This window comes from Porites lutea, chromosome 11, assembly GCF_958299795.1.
Source record: "Porites lutea chromosome 11, jaPorLute2.1, whole genome shotgun sequence".
Classification (NCBI taxonomy): Eukaryota; Metazoa; Cnidaria; class Anthozoa; order Scleractinia; family Poritidae; genus Porites; species Porites lutea.
The window spans coordinates 17,924,956-17,947,377 of NC_133211.1; the positions used below are offsets into that span (position 1 = coordinate 17,924,956).

The 22,422-nt window shown below is 38.9% G+C and overlaps 1 protein-coding gene across 2 annotated transcripts; it reads left to right on the forward strand.

Moving 5' to 3' along the window:
- The first annotated feature begins 1,068 nt into the window (after positions 1-1,068).
- LOC140951663 (cytosolic phospholipase A2-like) lies at positions 1,069-9,541 on the forward strand. 2 transcript variants are annotated; one of them, XM_073400961.1, is made up of 16 exons: positions 1,069-1,227; positions 1,696-1,772; positions 2,169-2,247; positions 2,914-3,063; positions 3,311-3,429; positions 3,749-3,786; positions 3,883-4,021; positions 4,286-4,422; positions 4,920-5,142; positions 5,631-5,748; positions 5,845-5,982; positions 6,084-6,185; positions 6,524-6,844; positions 7,290-7,489; positions 7,802-7,991; positions 8,577-9,541. In XM_073400961.1, the coding sequence occupies exons 2-16, from the start codon at positions 1,704-1,706 to the stop codon at positions 8,789-8,791; spliced, it is 2,238 nt and encodes a 745-aa protein (XP_073257062.1). In that variant the 5' UTR covers positions 1,069-1,227; positions 1,696-1,703; the 3' UTR covers positions 8,792-9,541. The 2 variants fall into 2 exon arrangements, with proteins under 2 accessions (XP_073257062.1, XP_073257063.1); XM_073400962.1 differs by lacking the exon at positions 2,169-2,247 and having other exon boundaries at positions 1,096-1,227.
- Positions 9,542-22,422: the final 12,881 nt, after the last annotated feature.

Below are 22,422 nucleotides of genomic sequence, written 5' to 3' on the forward strand. Positions count from 1 at the left end.
CACGATCATTCTCTCTTGATTGAACTTAACACCATTGCTTCAGCATGTTCAGTTTTAATTGAAAGTGGGCGAGTGAGCCTCAGGTTACCCTGCGATCGAAGGAGACTCTGCTCGCAGGGTAGCCTCAGGTAAAACCAGGAGAGGCTCTCGTGGCAAAACTGAACTCAAAACTAGACAATGATATCGATATATTTTTTCAAAGCAACAGAGAAGCATTGGAATTTGACTTTTTAATCATCCGCAAAAATAAGTAACTAGACCCAGTTATAAATTTTTTTCACAAATACGTCATTGACAGCAGACGCTGTTTTTATCTTTGGCAAAGGTACAACAATCATGTATTGTAATGTTTCTCGGAACTACAGGTATTTTTAAAGTTGTCAAAGGTGAAATGTTATGCGAGTAAACATTGGTATCATTTACTTGCTTCTCGTATTGCCGGATATCATTCCATTGCGGTATTAAATGCCGGAATCTCGGCTTTGAGCGTCCATTTAGTACTTTGCTCCGAATCTTATTCCCATGAACGAGACTTTGAATGGGTTGTCTTAGAAATATATTTTTTTTTCCTTGGCAGTTTTGTTGAATTTTGAAAATACCATAACCGATAAAGCAAAACCCGTTATTGGGTACATAATAACGAAGAAAACACAAACTATTAGTTCTCAAAAATTGAACCTTCCGTGATGTTTTCTTGTATTCACGGATTAGCTAAACTTTCCTTTAGTACTGAAGCCCAATATTTTTTTTCCATCTAGAATGCCGAGCATCTGTAATCAATATTCGGAGGAGGAAGGTTTCGCGTGATCGAGCAATTTGCATTTTCAGAAACTTTAAAATAGCTAAGCACAGTCTTCGGTTGCTTTCGTGGCAGTTTACAAATCATCGTTCGATTCGTCATGCATTTCGTAAAAGTACTTCCGCTAAGATTAGTCTTCTACCCTTTTGAAAGTGTTACCAAGTAAACTGCTTTAGCTAAAATCCAGTGGGACGAATCACGAAATTTCCGGTTACTATTTGTGATGACGTACAAACACGTCAAAGAGATCAATTTGCTATCACGGTTCAGTGCTCATTTTTTAGAGAGTGCATTATAAAAGACGGCGCCGTTACACGTACACAGCTATCTTAGTCTTTCTCTGCGGTGTTGTTTGCACACGTTAACAGCTGCAGTTACTCTAAGCATTTTGGAATAAGTCACTGGAAACAAAAAGGATAGTTGCGACGGTAAGTGGAGAAGAAAAAAATTGTAATCGTTTTGCGTAATAACGGTTATATAATGACCTGATCATGAATTTTACTTTAAAAAATCGGGAAGAAAATGGCCTTAATAATGTAAGGCGTATGAGAATTCAACGAAAAATCAACACACCATTTCTTAACATTTTAAGACCTTTAGGAACCGCCTTCGCCCTTCGAACATCAAATGATTTCAATCTCGCAGTAGCTGAAGTTCCGTACGAAGAACTGCCAAAAAATCCATTTTCAACTATCATTTTGTAACTAAGATAAACAAACAATCAAACTGAGGAAGCTGCCATCAAAAGCGGTGATTTGATGAGTCAGAAACGCTAAAATATTGTCATGGGTCGCCTCACGTACTGCGTGGGCGAAATGGCGTACGTGGGTGGATTACACGTGTCGTGTGTTTTGGGACGTATAGCAGTTCTAACTAAGCAGGTCTTTTTCTTGCAGAAAGAAGAATGATTCTAAAAAACGAAGCACAGACAAAAACAATCCAACAAACAGGGGAGATTGCGCAGTTTTTACAAGTAAGAAAAGCCGATTTGTCTGTCATATAAGCCGGGTATTAGCTTTATCACATGCCTTTGGTCATCTTAGACATTAAGTCTGTTCACTGAATGCCGTCACAACATCACTTTACAATTTGCAATATGCTGACCATATCAATATGTTTTTGTATTGCTCAACAAAAATCAACGCCCCTCTATTTGTACATTTGTTAGTACGTTTTTCTTTTTAGGCTGCAAAAAATGTATTAAGAAAACATAGAGTAAAGTAAGACTCAGGGGAAATATTACGGTAGTGAAGAAACTTTGATCGGATCCTTGAAACAAGCGAGTAGGAGGATTTCTTATCCACCCTGGCTTGGGCAGCTAAGATATATCAGATGATAATTTATGAGAAGTATTTCATTTCATTCTTAGGCCACTCCAAGACCATGTATAGCTCTGAAAATTAAAGTTTTGAGGGCCAGGAATGTCACGCAAGGGTGGTACGATTGGAGTAAGTAGAACAGATTTGATTTTTTACTGTGTAACCAGGTACACATTTTTCTTTCTTTAAAACCAAACAACGCCCAACATCTTCTTTGAAAACAGGCTTACAACTAGTCAATACAGTCAATACCAAGGGAGCCACTTCGCTTCGAGGTAGTTAGTAGATTTTTGGTGATGAAGTTTTGGTAGCTGAGTCAGTTTAGACAACAAAAAGCTCTCTCTTACCGCCGGATTTCAATTTTCCACATAATTCAACCGCCGTTACATTCAACTTATAAACTCAAATGCGTTCCTTGGCTCTCTCTTGTCAGTGATCCCGTTCCTACCCTCCGAGGACAGATTTCTTAATCTGGCATAGTCGTTCGCATGGCGTGTCAGTCGCGTAGTTGGCGTAAACAAACCAATTACGCGACTGACACACCAAAGAGAACGACTTTACAAATGCTAAAAGCCATGCCAGAAAGAAATCTCTACTCGCCCACAGGGTACCCCGTCTCATCTGTTGTCGCCGGCTCATTCTCCCTCGAGAGGTTTGGAATAGATTAAGAACGAGGCTGTTTAAATCTATTGATTCGCCTCTCTTTTTTACAGTACTAATATATGACGTTATATCATCATTCCTTGGTTAACCAATTCCTACATATTCAAAACTCAATTTTATGTGCTTTTTCAGTCGACACCCCAGATCCATATTTGAAGATGCAGATTCCTACATCTGCTGAAATTGTTAAAAGAACCAAATGTGTGTCAAACAACAAGAATCCTGAATGGCACGAAGAACCTTTTGTATTCCACATTGATCCTGAAGAAAACAACGTCTTAGGTTTGTTAAAATAACCACTTACTAGCTCTAACTTTCTATCATACAGTAATAACATAATAACATAAAAGAAAGCAAAGACAAAGAAAATTCGCCGGACAATCCAGTCTTGGAATCAGACGTGATGAGAAACGTTTTTTTTTCTTGCCACACCCTTCTGTTGAAAAAATTTCCAGTTCTTTCGCGTTCCAGTTCTTTCGATCGTTATCAGGAGAAGACATGTCGAGCCATTTTTCTTGTTTTGTTGTAGAATTAACTTTGTGGGATGAAGACTACAACGATGATGATCAAATTGGAGTAGCAGTTTGTTTGCCTTTGAAAAACTTGCAACTCGATAAACCAGAGCACAGAACCCTTAAATTTGGAGAGGTTAGTACAACAACTCATGAAATTTAGCGACGCCCCTGTGCGGAGAAGGTTGATAACTCATAAGTAAAATAAGATTGAGAAAATTCAAACTACGTGTGATGTTCTTAATTTACCCTCGATCAATAATCGTATTGCTCTGGTCAAGTGCTGTTAACAACCAAGCACTCGACCTCGTTGTCTAACCTAACTACTAAATAATCATCCAGGAAAGTTTTTTTGGTATATTTTGTACTACATGCAGTGCGAAATAAACGTTGTTGTTGTTGCTTAACCCAAAACTACCTACTAACAAAATTCGTCTTTTTTGTATATGTTTTAGCATTCAGAGGTAGACATCATCCTGGAAGCTTCTGACGTGTAAGTTTGGGACATTTCTCACTATTTTTTTGTGAATGCATTAAAAATTTTCTTGCTTCCTTTGTTATATTAACTTTTAAATATTTAATTTTTCAGTCCTGAGAAGCAATCAGACCTTCGGCACAGCTCGGAGCTCTGCGATGAAGAGAAAGGATTTCGGGAAAAGAGAAAAGCTACTGTTTTTGAAGCGATGAAAAAGCTCCTAGGGGAACGTGGCCCTCAAAACATGGACGAGGTAGGAGGAGTATTTGAGCAATTTAGTCTTAACTGATCTGCCAAGATTGTAGCTTGGTCTTCAGTCTCGTTGAACGAGTTCACAACCAGAGAATTGCAGTTGATGATCTATATAATACTCTCACAAAAATCAGTTTAGCAAGCTTGCTTATATATTTTTTCCCAGAAAGTTTTGATCAGTACTGCACTAATGAGGAGTGTGGTGGCGAAGGGGTTTTGTGAAAACTGCAGTGGTGTAATTAGTGCGTTGTTTTGTTGTACTCAGGTTCCAACGATTGCAGTTCTTGGATCTGGGGGAGGTTACCGAGCTACCACAGGCTTCAGTGCTGCCTGCAGAGCCCTGGAAGAATTGGGCTTTTTAGATTGTGTGACGTACCTCACTGGGTTATCTGGTTCTGCCTGGTAAGTGATTCTCTTAGAAGCATGCGCTCGTCAACCTCATAGGTTCCCTGGCGAACCGAGATAGAAAGTAGAAGAAAAATAGAGAGAAAATGGAGGCAGAAAACCGCTAAAACAGGGTATTTGACTAATAGGAGAAACAAAACTAAACAAAATCGCATCTGTCCAAAAAATATGTCCCGAGATGGTACAAAGCCAAGCTCATCGCAAAAGAGTGTATGCTGTTGGTATCAAGTATGGTCACAGGTAACCCAAGAAAGTTCGGTCGCATGAGTACAGCACCTAACAGAAGACTTGAGAAGTTCGCTTATGAAGAAAGTAAAAACTTCCATAACAACTAATGAAAAAAGGGACACATCAGTTGGATAGTAAAGCGACAAAATGTCATTAAGACAGAAAAAGGGAATGCCACATCCTCAACCCTGATGTACCTGCTATATGATGGTCTTTCGCAACCTTTCATGCTACCGTAACTAAAGGAATTTCTTTTAATTCCTTAGGGGACTTTCTCTATTATACTCGCAAACTGCCGGCGACAAAATCGACCCTAAGGAGACCCAAAAGAACATCAGGGAACAGCTTCAGTGGGGGCCTTTGTGGCTTCTTACTCCCAGGAGAGTGATGCATTACGTGAAGGATATCACTGAGAAATGGAAGAAAGGACAACCCGTAAGTCTGACGGACTTTTATGGCCACTGCGTTGGAGAGAGCCTACTGGGCCCGGTGAGTTTTGCCTCAAATTTCTGTAAAACCTCAATCAGCTCTCGAGTTTCCACCATAAGAAGCAGGAGTGTTTATAGGGCATACTGAAACATAAAGAACACGCGAAAAAGAAGCATGTTCCAAGTCTTTTGTTGCGATATCACGTTACTGCTCGGTAAAGCTAGCCGCCTTCTGCTATACCAAGCCGTCTTTGTAACCCTTTAAAGCCGCCTTCGATAGAAACCAGTTCATGATATGAGCTTTTAACCCTTTCACTCTTAGAAGTGCGCAAAGCTAAAAAATTGAGCGAAGAAGCACACATTTCATTTCGTAACTTATGAAATAAGCTGTACTTTTCAAACTTTCTAACCAAGTTTCAGTTCATAGCAACACCTTAGGGTTTCGTCCACAGATTCGAAAGCTAGACTAACAAATAATGTTGCCACAACTTGGTCTAGGGCTGAAGGGGTTAAAACAAAATATAAATAATGTGAGGTTTTGTTCCACAGAAAAAGGACAAAGTAAAGTTAAGCCAACAGCAGGAGAAAGTGGGTGAAGGCGCGGTTCCTATGCCGATATACACCGCAATTAACTCCAGGCGAGATGTGTCAGCACAGTGGTTTGCAGGTAAATTGTATTTTACAGGAAATACAAGATATATTTACCAATATACATCAAACCATATTACGTTTTTTTAACAGTTTCTGCTCTATTGTGCTTCAGAATGGGTTGAATTTACTCCTTATGAGATCGGTATGGACAAGTATGGCACATTCATGAAGACAGAATTGTTTGGAAGTAAATTCTTTTGCGGAAAACTTGTTGAGAAATTTCCAGAATTTCCGCTGTATTACCTTCAAGGTTTGTTATTAATGTGTTCTTAAGAAACTTACAAAAATCCTTTTACTTTCAGTTATTTTCTTGCAACGAATTTGACATCCACTGTTCACTCTTTAATTCAGGAATCTGGGGTAGTTTTTACGCTATACTGTTGCAGCGAGTCTTGAAAGAAGAAGGAAAGTTGAGGGCGATAAAAGAAAGTGACGACGAACAGCAACTGTTAGGTAAAGTAATAAACATCATTCCAGTTCAAATGAAGAAATGCCGACCTACTCAGTGCAGAGAAACACATTGAAGTCGCAGTTCTAGTAAACCTGAAAACATTTTGATGCCTTGGACCAGAATTGATCTATCATTCATGCCCCTTGCTACTGGCAAGATTCCCTACTAACCAACTGAGCCAAGCTCTATTTACAAACTGTTAATAGTAGTGTGAGAAAAAGATTGCCCAAACTGTTTCTAACGGAATTTCCTTACACATAATCTGCTCAAAATAGCCACTATGAGGCATTTTGCGATTAGAAGTTATCTCTAATTAATTTTCCCTTCTTTTCTTTTTCAGAAAAACAGTTTCTCCCAAAAGACAACGACCAAACGGACAATTATGTTGACGATGACGATGACGTCATAGAGCTCCAAAAAACGAAAAAGAAAGAAGACGTGGAAAGTGTTCTCATGAAGAAACTTACAACTGCTATGACAACGGATGAAGAGACGCAGCTGGATGGTAAAGCAACAAAAAATCAGAAATCAGAGAAAAAGGAATTTCGCAAGAAAGTCCTGGACTATGTGCTGGAAAAGCTGCCAGGCCTGGAGAGTCGATCGAAGAGAGCTGGGCTGGTTCATAATTTTCTTCGAGGCCTGAGACTCAGTTCACCACAAGGTATTTGTCCTTATCCATGATCCTTCATAAAATATCCAGCCCTTACTATATTCCCCTTTCTGGTGTTCATTAGGAGATGCCCTCTTAATACAGTTCATTTTACACGAAACGTGCGAGGAAACGCTTGGGATTTACTGACACCCGTGTGCGCGTAACACATATCACTGGCGCTTTTTACCATATAGAGGATTCACTGACGCCTAACACAGGATTCACTGGCGCTTGATACAAGATTCTCTGGCGCTTAATACAGGATTCACTGGCGCTTGATACAAGATTCTCTGGCGCTTAGTAAAAGATTCTCTAGCGCTTGATTCAGGAATCCTGGCGCCTAATACAGGATTCCCTGGCGCTTGTATGAGATTCAGTCTCGCGCTTAATACATTATTAATTCACTGTCATTTACTCGAGCAACTTACTAACTTAAATTTCAATTTCTTTGCAGTGACCACAGATGGGACTCCTCCACAATGCAGCGAATGCTTGGAAGTAGACAATACAAAAAGAAAGCGAATGGAGCTTATAGACGCGGGACTTATGTTTAATTCTCCCTACCCACCCCTCCTCCGAAAAGAGAGAACTGTTGATGTTATCTTGTCATTTGACTTCAGCGCCCGCGAGGCGGACGAGGAAAGACCTTTTAAGGTAAAATGGAACACGTGACGTCCTGAGACTTCTCTGTTTGTAACGACTAAACTCTGTAAAACTGGTTTATTTAATGTGAACACAACACGAGCTTCTCTTCTTTTATAACAAGGGTATTCGAATAAGAACTAACAGATTTCGACAAAAATCTTGTTAATTCGTGCGTCACTTCTATTAAGTCATTAAAGCATTTTATTTAGAGTGAAATAAAAACACTTTTATTTAGTAGAAGAGAAGCCAACAAAAAGTTTAGCAGGTTACGTTTAATTTGAAATTTTGTACTAAATCACTGCGCATTTGGTTCTTTTATAGAACATTAAATTAGCTGAAGCATGGGCCAAGAGAAATGGTCTTCTTTTCCCGCCAATTGATGCGGACGAGCAGTTTGATCGAGAGGGCTGGAAAGAGTGTTATATATTCAAACATCCGACCAACCCTGAATGTCCCATAGTGCTTCACTTTGTTCTGGTCAACAAGACCTACAGAGATTACATTCGACCAGGTGAGACCTTTACACGATTACTCTTTCCGGTGTAAATGTATTGAAAAAGCCCCTCCAAATGCGCCAATCACAGACAGCTGTTGGAAGCCAACCATTCAGAGCATAGTAAGGCTATCAGAGGACCTCAGCCGCAACTAATGAATACTAGTAGTAGGCAGTCGTTATGTCGCGATACATCACAAGTGAAAAAATGAAGAGAAAAACGATAATACTTCATTATTATTGGACTTCAACACGAGGAATGACTGTAACCTTTCTACGACAATTCTGTAACGTTGTACAAAATTAACCGTTAAGAAATGTATGGCGTCTAAACCTGATCTTGCCCAATTTCTTGACAGCAAAGTTTTCTAGCCTCGGTCACCCTTTTTTTGGATCGGTCACATAATGTTAGTCGTCTCGGATCGTACAGTATCAAATAAAAACCCTATGGAACCCTTCATTTTTACATTCTTAAGTCAAAATGTAGTAGGAAAATGATGTAAAGTACCTTAATACCACAAAGCTCCACAACGTAGACGGGTATGTTCTTTAGAACTAGTACGAACTTCTTTCTTAAAGTTTATTTTCTCTTCCCTTTTTAAGGAGTCCCAAGATTGTCAAAAGACGAGAAGAAAGATGGCAATTTTCCCATTTTCAATGATCCTGATAAACGTTACAGCACATTCAACTTAAAATATACTCATGAGATCTTCGATCGGCTTAGTGGCTTAGTCGAGTTCAACACCGCTCTAAACGAACAGCTTATCCGGGACACCATAGCTGAGTGTGTACTAAGAAGAAGAGCACTTAACCAATGAACAAATAGCCCCTCCGACGTACCCGGATGTGGAAGAAGAAACCGAATATTGAAGAAGTTTCTGCGTCATATTCATATGACGTTTTACAGTAATCAAAGGAAAGAGAAAAATGGACTCTATTGCAAGCTAATTAACGCGAAGAGATTCGTATGGAATAGATAGCTTAAGCAAAATACAATTGCCTCTTACACCACAGAGGAATCCCGATTTCTCAAAACTCTCGATAATTCAGACTAATACCAACTTGCATCCCTTCCCCCTTCCACCCTGTAATTTTATCCCCGAATTTTCGAATCAACTTCTTTTACTCGGGAGATTGGAGGAATCGCAATTCAGCTGTAGTCATTATGAAAATTTTTTAAACTAATTTTTTACACCAAGCCCCCTACCACTCCAAACCTGTTAAATGAGCAGATCTTCAAGTTTGGTTAAAAAAAAATTGAAAAGAGAAGAAATCTCGAAGTGAAAAAAGAAAAAAGTAAACATCAAATATAGCAGTAGCGGCTTGTTTCCCCTCATTTCCTGCATTGTAGTGAAGTTAACAAGAAAATATGTATCTTTCCTCTGAATTTCACTTGTTTTGTAAAGATAGAAGTTAATATATTTATTCATCAGAAAATTATATATGTACTTTGTAAATATTGAAAATTATCTGTTTATTGCAAGAAATCCAATCATGTAACACATTTAAGTAAAAAGTAAAGTTGAAACAGATGCTATTAAAAGACCAGATTATTTTATACCAGGTGATACCTGTCGAATCAAGTGGTGATTTGTATAATTTATTCTTTAAGGAACTCGTATAAGAGGGAATATCAAAAATGACAAATATGAAAAATATTATATGTAGGCACTTCCTAAAAGAACTGTGTTTCCAAAACGTAAATTTGCCTATAACAATATAAATTGGACAACTTATAATACGCCCTGTCAAAAATCTACAAACTTTTCTCATAGTGTAATAATATTATTACTGATGACTTAAAAACTCGAAAAAAAAAATTGATTTAAACTTACATAGCGTCAGCTCCAGCGTTAAAAACAGTATAAAACCACATTTGTCAGAATTTCCTGTTTATTGATTCCCGAAGATCCTCTTTTCACAGTTTTGGTGCCATGCTCATTGCAGTGACGTGCGCAGTGTCAGTTTTCGTTGACTTCTGTTTTGAAAAACTAAAAATAACTGTTTTAGGTCTCTACACAGGAGTGTTTTCCGATAGGTGCAATAACTACTGGTAAACAGCTCCAATAACTACTGGACGTGTAAACTGCAAAACGGTCGGTTTTTTCTCAAAATCGGTTTAGTGATGTTTTTTTTGACAACTCAGCGTTAACATTTTTGGAACTTGAAAAGGGGCCAGGATCGTGGTAACCATATTGATGTTAACAGCTGTTCAAAACTACGAAAGGGGCTGTAAAACATTTTTAAAATTCACTTGCCTGTGTAGTTGTTTGGCTTGTGAGTCTTTCTAAGTAAAATGTCCTTTAAACAGGGTTTGTTCAACCCCCAATAGGGTAGGGGGGGGGTGGTACTACGGAGTTCAAGTGACGGGGATGATCGAACGATTTTTGGGGGAGGTTTGAAATTTTCGATTCCGGGATTTTGTTTTGGGTAGGAAAATTTGGCAAGTATTTTTTTGGGTGGCTTGATTTAAGTGGCGATTTCTTTGGATATTCAAAACAATCTGAAGATTCGTGGTATCGTGGTAGTACCCGCGTATCCTGGCTGCCTTTGGTTTTTTTCGTGTTATATCCTTTCCGGCTCTCCGGAAATTCGTCAGGGAATTTTTTGGGTTTTGCTTGAAGCCACTCCTGTTGAAGCCTAAGGGATTTTTTTTGTGTTTCGAGTTTTGCCCTCATTCGATCATTCCCGTGACTTGAAATCCGGAGTACCCAACCCCCCCCCGCCCCCCCGGGTTCAAGCGGTACTTTCACTTAGTAGTAGTTTTCTCGTCACTTCACCTGACGTAAAAAGTAACGGTCAGTAACTCTTCCCCATGGTCCTTTGGTACGTCCGGTAGAATTTTTCCCGCACATACAGGTGAACTTGACATCTTGCGTTCCTGTACTTCCGGGTACGTCGAAGGGGCAATTTGCTCATTGATTAAGTGCTCTCCCAAAACAGATGAAAATCTTAAAATAAAGTGCGTTGTTGTCAACGACTCACAATTTTAAAGTTTAATATTTGGTGCAAACAGGTCGTGCAAACAACAAGCGCAGCTAAATCGTTTAGAAAATTTATTATTTTGTTTAAGACTGAAGTCTATAACAACTGCATGCACTGATTGAAACTGGAAAATCATAGGGTTCTTACTTGATACAACTTTAAATTAAAGGCGAGGCTGATTTGCGGACAGCTGGGTGACATTTCGGTTACTATGGCCTGACGGTTTTAGTATTTTCCAATGTTGTCATTGTTTCGAATCGTTGTTAACCTCTTGTAAGCGATCTTCTGACGCATGGTGTGGTCTCTGTTCAGTGTATGTACTACGCTTCTCAGAGTATAAAAAGGCAACATGTAACTATATTAAAACGTACGGTGGCCGATACTGAACAAAACAGAATCACAAAACCCAAAACAGAAACACAAAACTCGAAACAGAATCACAAAACCCAATACAGAAACACAAAACTCAAAACAGAATCACGAAACCCAAAACAGAAACACAAAACTCAAAACAGAATCACAAAACCCAAAACAGAATCACAAAACTCAAAACGGAAACACAAAACAAAAAACGGAAATACAAAATAGATAGCAGAAAAAAAACAGTAATAAAAAACAGTGGATTAGCCAGGTTACTAAGACAGACACGTGTAATCACAAAGGTTAAACTTCATGCTCAGTGTAAAACATGGCTTCTTTGGTAAAACACTTTCCTTTTTCCCCACTGTTTTCGCATTTCTATTATATCAATTTGTTTTCATTAATGATCTTCCCGCCTGTCCGGTTGTGAGTAATTTTGTTCCGCTGGAAGATTGCATACGCTCATATTGGTTCATTGGTTACAACTTACAAGTACGCTAGCATCGTTACGTTTTTGTCCCTTTACCACGGCATTCATACAACCGTAAGACAACTAAAATACCTGATTAACATTAAATATAATCTTCGAAGGAGAAATAACGAAAGTGCAGCTCACGAAATACGGCGAGCGTTACGCTATGAATTAAATGGACCGGGCTGTTTATTAATGAGTTATCGTTCCATGACAAGATGCCTCAGGTTTTGATTTGTTTTTTCTGGAAACACTGGTTAAATTAAATGCTTCCCATAAAAAATTTCGACGTTTTCATCAGTCAATGACGTAAATAACGTGGGATCCGCCCATCAAACAATTTATCGTGTAAGTGAGGCGAACGGTGTCAGAGGGCTACAGATACTGATGACCTTGGATATAATGATGATGAATCTCACACCGTGTATATAAAAATAGTAATGACACATGTAATCTGAAATGTGCTTTATTTTATCTTTCTTCTATCCTACTCGCCGTAGAGATTACGACCCAACTTACCGAGTAGTCTCATGTTGAAGTTCTATCTCCAGCAAAAATAAATTATGAAAACGCAAGTTTCATGACCCCTTCCTGCAGAGTAAAGTCACTTAGAGTGCAGGCGCCCTCTGCATCCGATTTCTTTGTTTCACAATAATCTCCACCCAACCCGCCCCTCGCTCTTCCCATGACGGATCAGCCTACGCTAACGAAATGTACAGCATGTATTTCAAAAAATTAAGCACTTCTTCGCTTTCCCCTGTCCGGTTGATACATCTTCCAACGAAGAAATTTAATCAAAAAGTAATGTGGCAAACATTTTCTTTTGCATGCATCGTTTAATTTTTCTCTCGGTGTATTTTCTTAATAGTTGTTTTAACTTATGTATTTTTAGAAAATCCAGGAGAAGTTGTTGTAATACGTTCCCCTAGAGTCTCCGTGATTCTCCGTTCCGGTTGGGAACTGTACAGTACCGCAAATGATCCCCAACCGCAAATGATCCCGAGACCGCAAATGATCCCCAAAATGGACCGCAAATGATCCTCGACCGCAAGTGATCCCCAAAGTCGACCGCAAATGATCCCGAAAGAAAAATAGGAATGACTTGGAATCAGGTTAGCGGATCATCGTGTCGATTTTATTATTATTACAATAAGTCAGATTAAAAGCTAAAGTTTACTTCTCAAATAAATACAAAATGAAACTAAAAATGATACTAAATGAAAAAAATCATTCAAGAGTAAAAACGAAGTAGGTAGGCAACACACGACTTTTACCTCATGCTAAAATGCTGCTTGTTCCAATGACTTTTTTCTGGCTCTGGCGGGTAGATTATACCTCTGAGGAAAACGTTTTGACTGAGCAAATACATGTGATTTTTGCTGCTTATTGCATAGTGAGAGGTCATGACACGCAATTTCTGCGGTTATTGTTGTTTCTGGTCGGCATGATTTGCCCTTTGATGCAAGAGCATTTCCTTTTACCTCTTTTGAAATGCAGTGCTCTTCATTGCCGCTAAATAAGGGTTTTAGGTTGTTTAATTTTCTCTTAAGTGCCTCCTGGATCCGAATAATCATAAGCGATTTTCTTTTAGTCCGTGAATGTGACGGTTTCTTACGATGTTTTGTCACACGATAACTACCGCTTACCTGGCTTTGCGTTTCTCATTACCAGGTTTAGATTTCTGGTAACTGTCTTCAGCAAAGCACAACAAATGAATATACATAAAAACGCTAATATAACAATTCACAACACGTTCATGAGATGTAAGAAAGTTGCTATTTCGAAATAAACCGAAACCTGTGTACATTGATAAGTTCGGGGGCATTTTGACTTGTGTTTATGTTAAATCATGTCTTGTTTCGTAATGGGCACCTAAGTTACGAACAAATGTCTTGCTGTTTATCACGTAAAATTAACACTTCAGAGAAAAATCAAAATGAAATATTCTGGCTGATTAATTTCATGCTTTCAAAAAGATCAGTAAAGTCAATAAAGCTCTTGTTAGGTAGAGGGTGCCCGGCTTTGTATTCCTCAATAGAAAGGTTGAGCTTCTAGGCGTTAAAACAATTTTTCTGTTTAACGTCCTGCCTGTCTTAAATTTTTCATTCTTGAAAGGAAATTGAAGCAATCGACAAAGGAAGAAGTATACGGTAAATACTATACCTTTTCAGATTTATTCCATTTTTTTTTTCGCCTTGTATAAATTGACCTGAGAGTGAGATGTAGCGTCCTCCTTCCCTTTTTCTTTAAAAGACGAGAGAAAAAGGTTTCTTTTTTATAATCAGTCCTTTTATGTAATCAGTCCCATAAAATCCATTCCATTCCTCAAGTTTTCAAGGGATCATTTGCGGTCGACTTTAGGGATCACTTGCGGTCGAGGATCATTTACGGTCCATTTTGAGGATCATTTGCGGTCTCGGGATCATTTGCGGTTGGGGATCATTTGCGGTACTGTACAGAACCCCCTGGAAAGATTTTTTCCGTCAAAAAAGCTGAATGCAAAATGTCATTGTTTCTTTAAAATGAGAAAAAAATTTCGTATTCATGTTAATACATGGTCTAATAAACTCACTTTTGTGTTGTAGATTATTTTCTTAGCAAATAATTAACGGTGAGTCACTGCAAAAGAACAAATAATCACTGGCCGATCTTATTTGCAAAGCCACCCCCACCCCCTCGTAAATTGCCTTCTTTTGGGCCTACTCTCTTCGGAATTTTTGTTGTCCTCCGTGAGGAGGGTATGGAAATTTTCTGGCCGGAACAACACAAAGCAGTCCCCCATTTCCTTTAGTCAAAATTGTTGTCTCTTTTTAGTATGTGTCTTCTGAACAGGATCCTCAAATTGGCTCCTGGTTCTAAATTAGTGTGGGTTCAATAAAGGCTACTAAAGTAGTAAAAGATGTGGAAGTTGAAGCAAGGTGGAGCAAAACTGTCAGTAGGCTCCTTCTCATCACCAAACTTTGTTTTTTCTCTCTTCCGGTCAATCTCTCCTTCTCCGGTTTAAGAGAGGAATGGTGGGGGAGGAGGGTGCGTCTATATTTTGTCCCGTGTGCCCTTTTTACTTTGTGATTTTGTTTTGAGTTTCCTTTTTGAGTTTTGTGTTTCTGTTTTGGGTTTTGTGATTCTGTTTTGACTTTTGCGATTCTGTTTTGAATTTTTCGATGCTATTGTTAACTTTGTGATTTTGTTTTGGGTTTTACGATTCTGTTTTAGGGTTTTGTGATTCTGTTTTAGGGTTTTGTGATTCTGTTTTGAGTTTTGTGATTCTGTTTTGAATTTTGCGATTCTATTTTAGGTTTTGTGATTCTGTTTTGGGTTTTGCGACTTTTTTGGGGGGGAGGGGGGGGGGTTGTGATTCTGTTTTGGGTTCTGCGGTTCTGTTTTGTTACTATCTACCATCGTAAAAGCGCTTTCAGGGAGCTTAAACAACGCCGGCAGACGGCAACGGATAACTTAACGCTGCAGATGCAGCACACATCGTCGTCACTGCTTGATTACGTAGGCTCCTGGCCCCGGTTGTTCAAACGTTGGATAGCGCCACCCCTCGGATAAATCACGAACCTACGGATAAGTATTAGGAAAATCGATTGCACTATCCACTGCGGGATAGATATTTATCCACTGGATAGCGCTATCCAATGTTTGAACAGCCGGGGCCTGCTGATTACTAATTTGACATCATCCTGCCTGCAGAGCCTTTCTTTTGCGTGTTCGATCTACACAGCCGTTTTTAGTGTCATCACGCAACGCTCCCTGAGCGCCCTGCTGCTCACGTATTGTCAAGTTTCTTATACATGATTGGTTTGTTCGTTAGACCACAAACACAAAGGGAAAGGAATGTGGGTCGATTTTCAGCAGCCGTTAGTGGGGAGTAGCGTTGCGTGACGACACTAAAAACGGCTGTGTAGCAGACTAGATTGGCGGACCCGAGAAAGACTTTTGTGAGCACGCGCTGATGTTACTTAGATACCAGATACCAAACCCAGTCCTAAAAGCCGTGTGCTTGTTACAGTGGACTCAGTTATGACCATCGGTTTATCAATAAATGGATGCTTACACTCAAAAAACCCGTTTGACGAGAGAAAACAAGATTGACTTGTTCAAAGGTTGGGGCTGCGGTGCCCTTTTCTCCTCCTACATATTATCCTTCTTTTTCTGAACTTTGATCCTCTGCATTTGTAAAATTGAACGAGACGGATAATATGTGTGTTTGGTGCGGCCTTAAGGCAGCCTTTGGTGGTTGATTTTATGACATGATTTTATTTATCTTAGGAATCACTTTTAGGACCAAAAATGCTTTGATGAACCCGTCCCCGGCCAGGTCGGGCGGCTGGTGAAGGAGCGGAAACGGTCACTTTCCTCCCGCTTGTCAAGAAAGGAAGAAACTATCTATATTATTCCATTTCTTATCATATTCATCCCCATGCTTTAGAATTTGCTGCCTTCCATAAAGGCATAATAACGACTTGAAAAATAAAACTCGTAATATTATATACATGAAAAATAAGAAGACTGATGGAGCTGGATTACTGAAGTGGTCTTGAACATTCATTGCTACTCAGAGTTTCATAACTTCTTGCGAATTAATCATCAGGCAACTGACAAAAGTAAAGGTTACAATCAAAGATATAGAGAAAACAGATTAAGTTTCGGATTCCCATGATAAAATCGAGGTTTGGTTCCGGATCTTTTTCAAAATAATGGCAATGAAGGATCATGAATTTGTTTTATCTCGGTTATCAAGCTTTGTCTGGGGAAATTAAGTTTAAACGTTTTTCATTAAGGCGGGGGCTTGCAAAATGTAAATATACAGGTCCTAGTACAGTCAAACTTCGTTAATACGTCTGAGGGGGCCATAGAAGGTGTCTGTATTAGCGGAATGTCCGTATTAAGCCGGTTGAATTAAGAAAAAAAGTAAGGGCTTTCCTTTCCCAGGGACAAAGTAAACTGTCAGTCTACTGTCCGTAATAATGAGGTTATGTGACTGTACTTGGAAGATCCCAGCGCCGATTAGGATGTAAACAGAATATAGGAAAATGTATGGCGTCAGGATGATCCGCCTCCTAGGATCTTCCTGGTACTAGAATCCTCCTCCCTCCATGTAAACAGTCTGTTAAACTCTTCTCAACAACTCTGACTAAGTCAGGTATTTACATCAGACAAGCGCTTAATTGTTATTGTTACTAGTATTTTTGTCCATGCTGCCATATGTTGGAAGCATATTTACACCTGTACACATCTAGATACACCTGAGTCAATTACTAATGTTGCTGATTTTGTTTCTCTTCTGTATGCATTTTCGTGTTTACTTGTTGATTGTATTTTTACTCACCCTCCCGCGATCATTCTGACGTGCAACACGTGTTAAAGGTTCCTGCTTATCTTGGGTTTAAAATTAATTTATCTTTTGGTCGGAATACATACCTATGATCATTCATCAGCATAGTAAACATGACCAATGAAAGTAATCCTTGGATGAAAATAACCCTTGACGTACGCGACCGAGTTCACTTCAACTACCTTGAAATAAAACTGACACTTTAAAACTTCAGTACTTATTTTCCTACGCGTTTAATCTCTAGCTTACATAAACCATGAGGACCCGCGAGACTTAGAGATCGGCGAAGTCGGTCATCTGAAATGACCGATTGCGCAATGTAAAACAAAAGACGTGTTGACAACTCATAGAATACGATCCCCTCTAAATCATCACGACTGGATGTTTCATTTTATTTACAAGTCATCGTTTGACAGCTTAACCAAATTAATGAGAAATTTGATTCATTGCACTCAATGGAAACACAGAAAAAAACTCGTGGGACCTTTCAAAGCAAGCCGCGACAACGGCGAGTAAAACGCGTGAACAATTTTGCGTGTGAGCTGCAAATGCCCAGTTAAAAACTATTTTTCTCGTGAGTGAAATATTTGGCTAAAAGCGAGGAAAACTAAATGCACGCCGTAACAATTATTCCGAAACCAAATCTTACATAGAATTCTTTAGTCAGTTTGCGAAGGTTAACTCAAAATTTTTTAGTACAATATTTATTTTGCCAACAGAAGGCCTCGTTGCTTGAACGACTATAAACTGCAGTCTATTATTTTCCATTACAAAACCGCGAACTGCTAAATGCGGGCGTCTCGACCTTCACTGATTTCACTGAAAAGCTTTGGCCGAAAACGGAAAGCGCGGGCATGGAAAGTCTCTGGCACCCAGGGTAAATTCTCTATTCTAAAGTTGTTGTTTACAATCTCGCTAGCTGGAATAAGAACTAAACAGATTTTAAGAGAAAAGGCGGGCTGCAAACAGTCTAGAAAGACTTTCTTAAATGTTTGAAATAAACACGACTTAAAAACTCGCAATGTTGTGAGACGTGACCTTAGAGTTTGCTTGAACAACAGGGGTTTTCCTTCCTTCCCTCGTCGCGCGTTGGTCATCATGCCGCACATGGAGCGTTCTAAAATTGTATTTTTTCCGCCGCACTGAGACTTACATTTAGCGGTCATGAAAATGGTCTATGCAAAAAACGGCGGCCTGCAAGCAGTCTACAAAAACTCTCTTAATTGTTTGAAATAAACACGACTTATAAACTAGTAATAATGTGAGACGTGACCTTAGAGGTCCTTAGAGTTTGCTTGAACAACAGGGGTTTTCTTTGTCGCGCGTTGGTCACTATGCCGCGCGTGGAGCGTTCTAAACTTTTACTGAGCGAATCTTATTTTTTCCGCGACATACATTTCGAGGTCAAGAAGATGGTCCATGTATATTGGGTAATTATTTTCTAAAAATAAAGATTTTAGTTTCTTTTGTTTTCACTCAAGATCATTTTTTAGACGCTGATGCAGTCCATTAAGTTTTTCTTGGAACAAGTTAGTCTTTGAACTGGAGCGCCATTTTTTTCTGTAGGTATTAAAGTATTATGCCTGCCAAGATTGCAGTCATAAGCCTACAAATGGTCAAAGTTAAGAAAAAGGATTGCTTAATATTAGATTTCAAAAGTTTCTACATTTTTAAATCTTTATGATATGAGTTTTCATATGAGCGAAAAGCTTTTAGACACATAAACGTATAAAGTTCATGGTGCCTCCGGTTGATTTTTTGCTCTTCAAGGGCTATTGCTTGAACAAAGCCTTCTGGAGCATCTAAAGGTCGGTAGTTGTTAAAATGATAATACTAGGTTAATAAATACATGTTTCAATACTAAGGAAAACTATTACTTGTTCATTCCCCTGCAGTTTAAGGCAAAAATGCACAGAAAAAGATACAAAACTCAACAGAAAGGACAAATAGAATAGCATAGAGTTCATGCCATTATCAATAACAACCCTTTATGATCCAGTGTAACTGCAAACAACAATATTTTCTAAATGACCGATTGTCAGTAAGAGAAGTATAATGTCAAAAACCCATTCCCAAAACCTACTCACTTAAGATGACCATTAGATAAGTTTACAGGTGAATTAAAAATGTGATGAATTTCTAACTCACAGAAACACGGGCGACACACTTAGTGTTCTGTTGCATTTCACAATTTGCACTTAGGAGTCGCAGAACATCATGGCATTATCAAAAACCTACTCACTCAAGATGACTATTAGATAAGTTTGCAGGTGAATTAATAATGCCATGAATTTCAAACTCACAGAAACACGGGCGACACACCTAGTGTTCTGTTGCATTTCACAATTTGCACTTAGGAGTCGCAGAACATCATCGCATTATCAAAAACCTACTCACTCAAGATGACTATTAGATAAGTTTGCAGGTGAATTAATAATGCCATGAATTTCAAACTCACAGAAACACGGGCGACACACCTAGTGTTCTGTTGCATTTCTCGATTTGCACTTAGGAGTCACAGAACATCATGGCATTATTAAAAACCTACTCACTCAAGATGACTATTAGATAAGTTTGCAGGTGAATTAATAATACCATGAATTTCTAACTCACAGAAACACGGGCGACACACCTAGTGTTCTGTTGCATTTCACAATTTGCACTTAGGAGTCGCAGAACATCATGGCATTATCAAAAACCTACTCACTCAAGATGACTATTAGATAAGTTTGCAGGTGAATTAATAATGCCATGAATTTCAAACTCACAGAAACACGGGCGACACACCTAGTGTTCTGTTGCATTTCACAATTTGCACTTAGGAGTCGCAGAACATCATCGCATTATCAAAAACCTACTCACTCAAGATGACTATTAGATAAGTTTGCAGGTGAATTAATAATGCCATGAATTTCAAACTCACAGAAACACGGGCGACACACCTAGTGTTCTGTTGCATTTCTCGATTTGCACTTAGGAGTCACAGAACATCATGGCATTATTAAAAACCTACTCACTCAAGATGACTATTAGATAAGTTTGCAGGTGAATTAATAATACCATGAATTTCTAACTCACAGAAACACGGGCGACACACCTAGTGTTCTGTTGCATTTCACAATTTGCACTTAGGAGTCGCAGAACATCATGGCATTATCAAAAACCTACTCACTCAAGATGACTATTAGATAAGTTTGCAGGTGAATTAATAATGCCATGAATTTCTAACTCACAGAAACACGGGCGACACACCTAGTGTTCTGTTGCATTTCACAATTTTTGCACTTAGGAGTCGCAGAACATCATGGCATTATTAAAAAACCTACTCACTCAAGATGACTATTAGATAAGTTTGCAGGTGAATTAATAATGCCATGAATTTCTAACTCACAGAAACATGGGCGACACACCTAGTGTTCTGTTGCATTTCTCGATTTGCACTTTGGAGTCGCAGAACATCATGGCATTATTAAAAACCTACTCACTCAAGATGACTATTAGATAAGTTTGCAGGTGAATTAATAATGCCATGAATTTCTAACTCACAGAAACACGGGCGACACACCTAGTGTTCTGTTGCATTTCACAATTTGCACTTAGGAGTCGCAGAACATCATGGCATTATCAAAAACCTACTCACTCAAGATGACTATTAGATAAGTTTGCAGGTGAATTAATAATGCCATGAATTTCTAACTCACAGAAACACGGGCGACACACCTAGTGTTCTGTTGCATTTCTCGATTTGCACTTAGGAGTCGCAGAACATCATGGCAGTATCAAACACCCACTCTTGAATACATACAGATAGATGAAAAAGAAGAATTTCTTCTTAAAGTGAAATGTCGCCCTTTAAACAAACATATTGTAGTGTTTTCTGTCAAAAAAAATCCACTTTTCTTTAAGACCTCTGTATGCCTAATCACATTTGCAAAACAGTTTCTGAGATCAGCCTTTATGAAAAAAAAAAACATTATTAGCCATTGAAAAGTGACAGGAATTAAAGTAAAAGGAGAAAAAATTGAATTTAAATAAGGGAGAAACAATGGGCTTCAAAAATTATGTCACACAATAATAATTATTATTGTAATTATTACAAGAAAATGATATTTCAACAAACAATAAACTGGCTAACTGACCTCATTTCTCACAATTTGCTATGCAAGTTGGTATACTGACTTTGTTATTTAATAAAAGCGAGTCATCCCCATTGTTACTTGGTTGTTTCCTGAGTGAAGGATGTGTACAGAGATTTTGGATTGGCGGGCTATTTTGGGAAAGGGAATTGGCGGGCTATTCGATTTTGGCGCCAATGGACAGAACCCTTGAATCAAAATGAAATGATCCAGTCGACCACCTCTTGAAATCCGCTTCTAGAAACAGGAGTTAGCTAAGGGACTTGTGGCGAATGATATCGAGCGACAGCGGACCAAAAAGCCCCCTCCATCGACGGCACGGAGAACCAACTCATACAAGCAAGAACGCCATCTTGTCAGACTGCTTAAATTCCTCGCTAAAACTCTTGACTGAATCGGAGGAGCCGAACATGCATAGCTTTCCATTACATGGGCTGGAATTCAAAGCAATGATACCAAGTCTTTTCGGTATCCAGCGAAGGAGAAAAAAACCCGGCGCAATAGAATAGACGAGGATCGTCACACATGTACACCGCCATCACTCGTGGCTCTCACTCTCAGGAATCTTCTGACAAAGTATCGTGGCAGATCTAGCGCGATATACCAAAAGCATACCATATAAAGTAAAATCCAATTAATTCCATTGTAGGATGGGTTATACTTTTACTTGCACAATCCTTCTTTCGACTTGCTGATTTGTTTCTTTGTTTTGACATTACGACGCATAAATAAAGACTGCAGTCAACCGCATGCCTAAAAAGCGGCTCAATATTTACACTGGACTCCGTGTCTTCGCTACAGATGGGCTATCGTGAGATAGCACCGGCCAGTCGCATTAGGCAAAATCTCGTTTAGCCTTGAAGCATTTCAGTTTGAAAGAGAAAATATATTTTTGATAAGACAATTCGTTCTTCCGCTTTATTTCTTGATCATTGCTGTCCGCGCGTCCTGGCGCGTGGCTTCCTCGTGCTGAAATCTGGCAAAAAAATTATCTAGAACGCAACTTGAAGGTTTTGCAAGGCATACACTTTACTATAAGCAAAATTGTTTTAATTTTGCTTTATTTTAATTTTTATAATGGATAGCGTTGTATTTTCATCTGGTTTTTACTATCTTGAACACGTTCTGAGCTTTCAAAAGGATTACTACTGTAGTGGC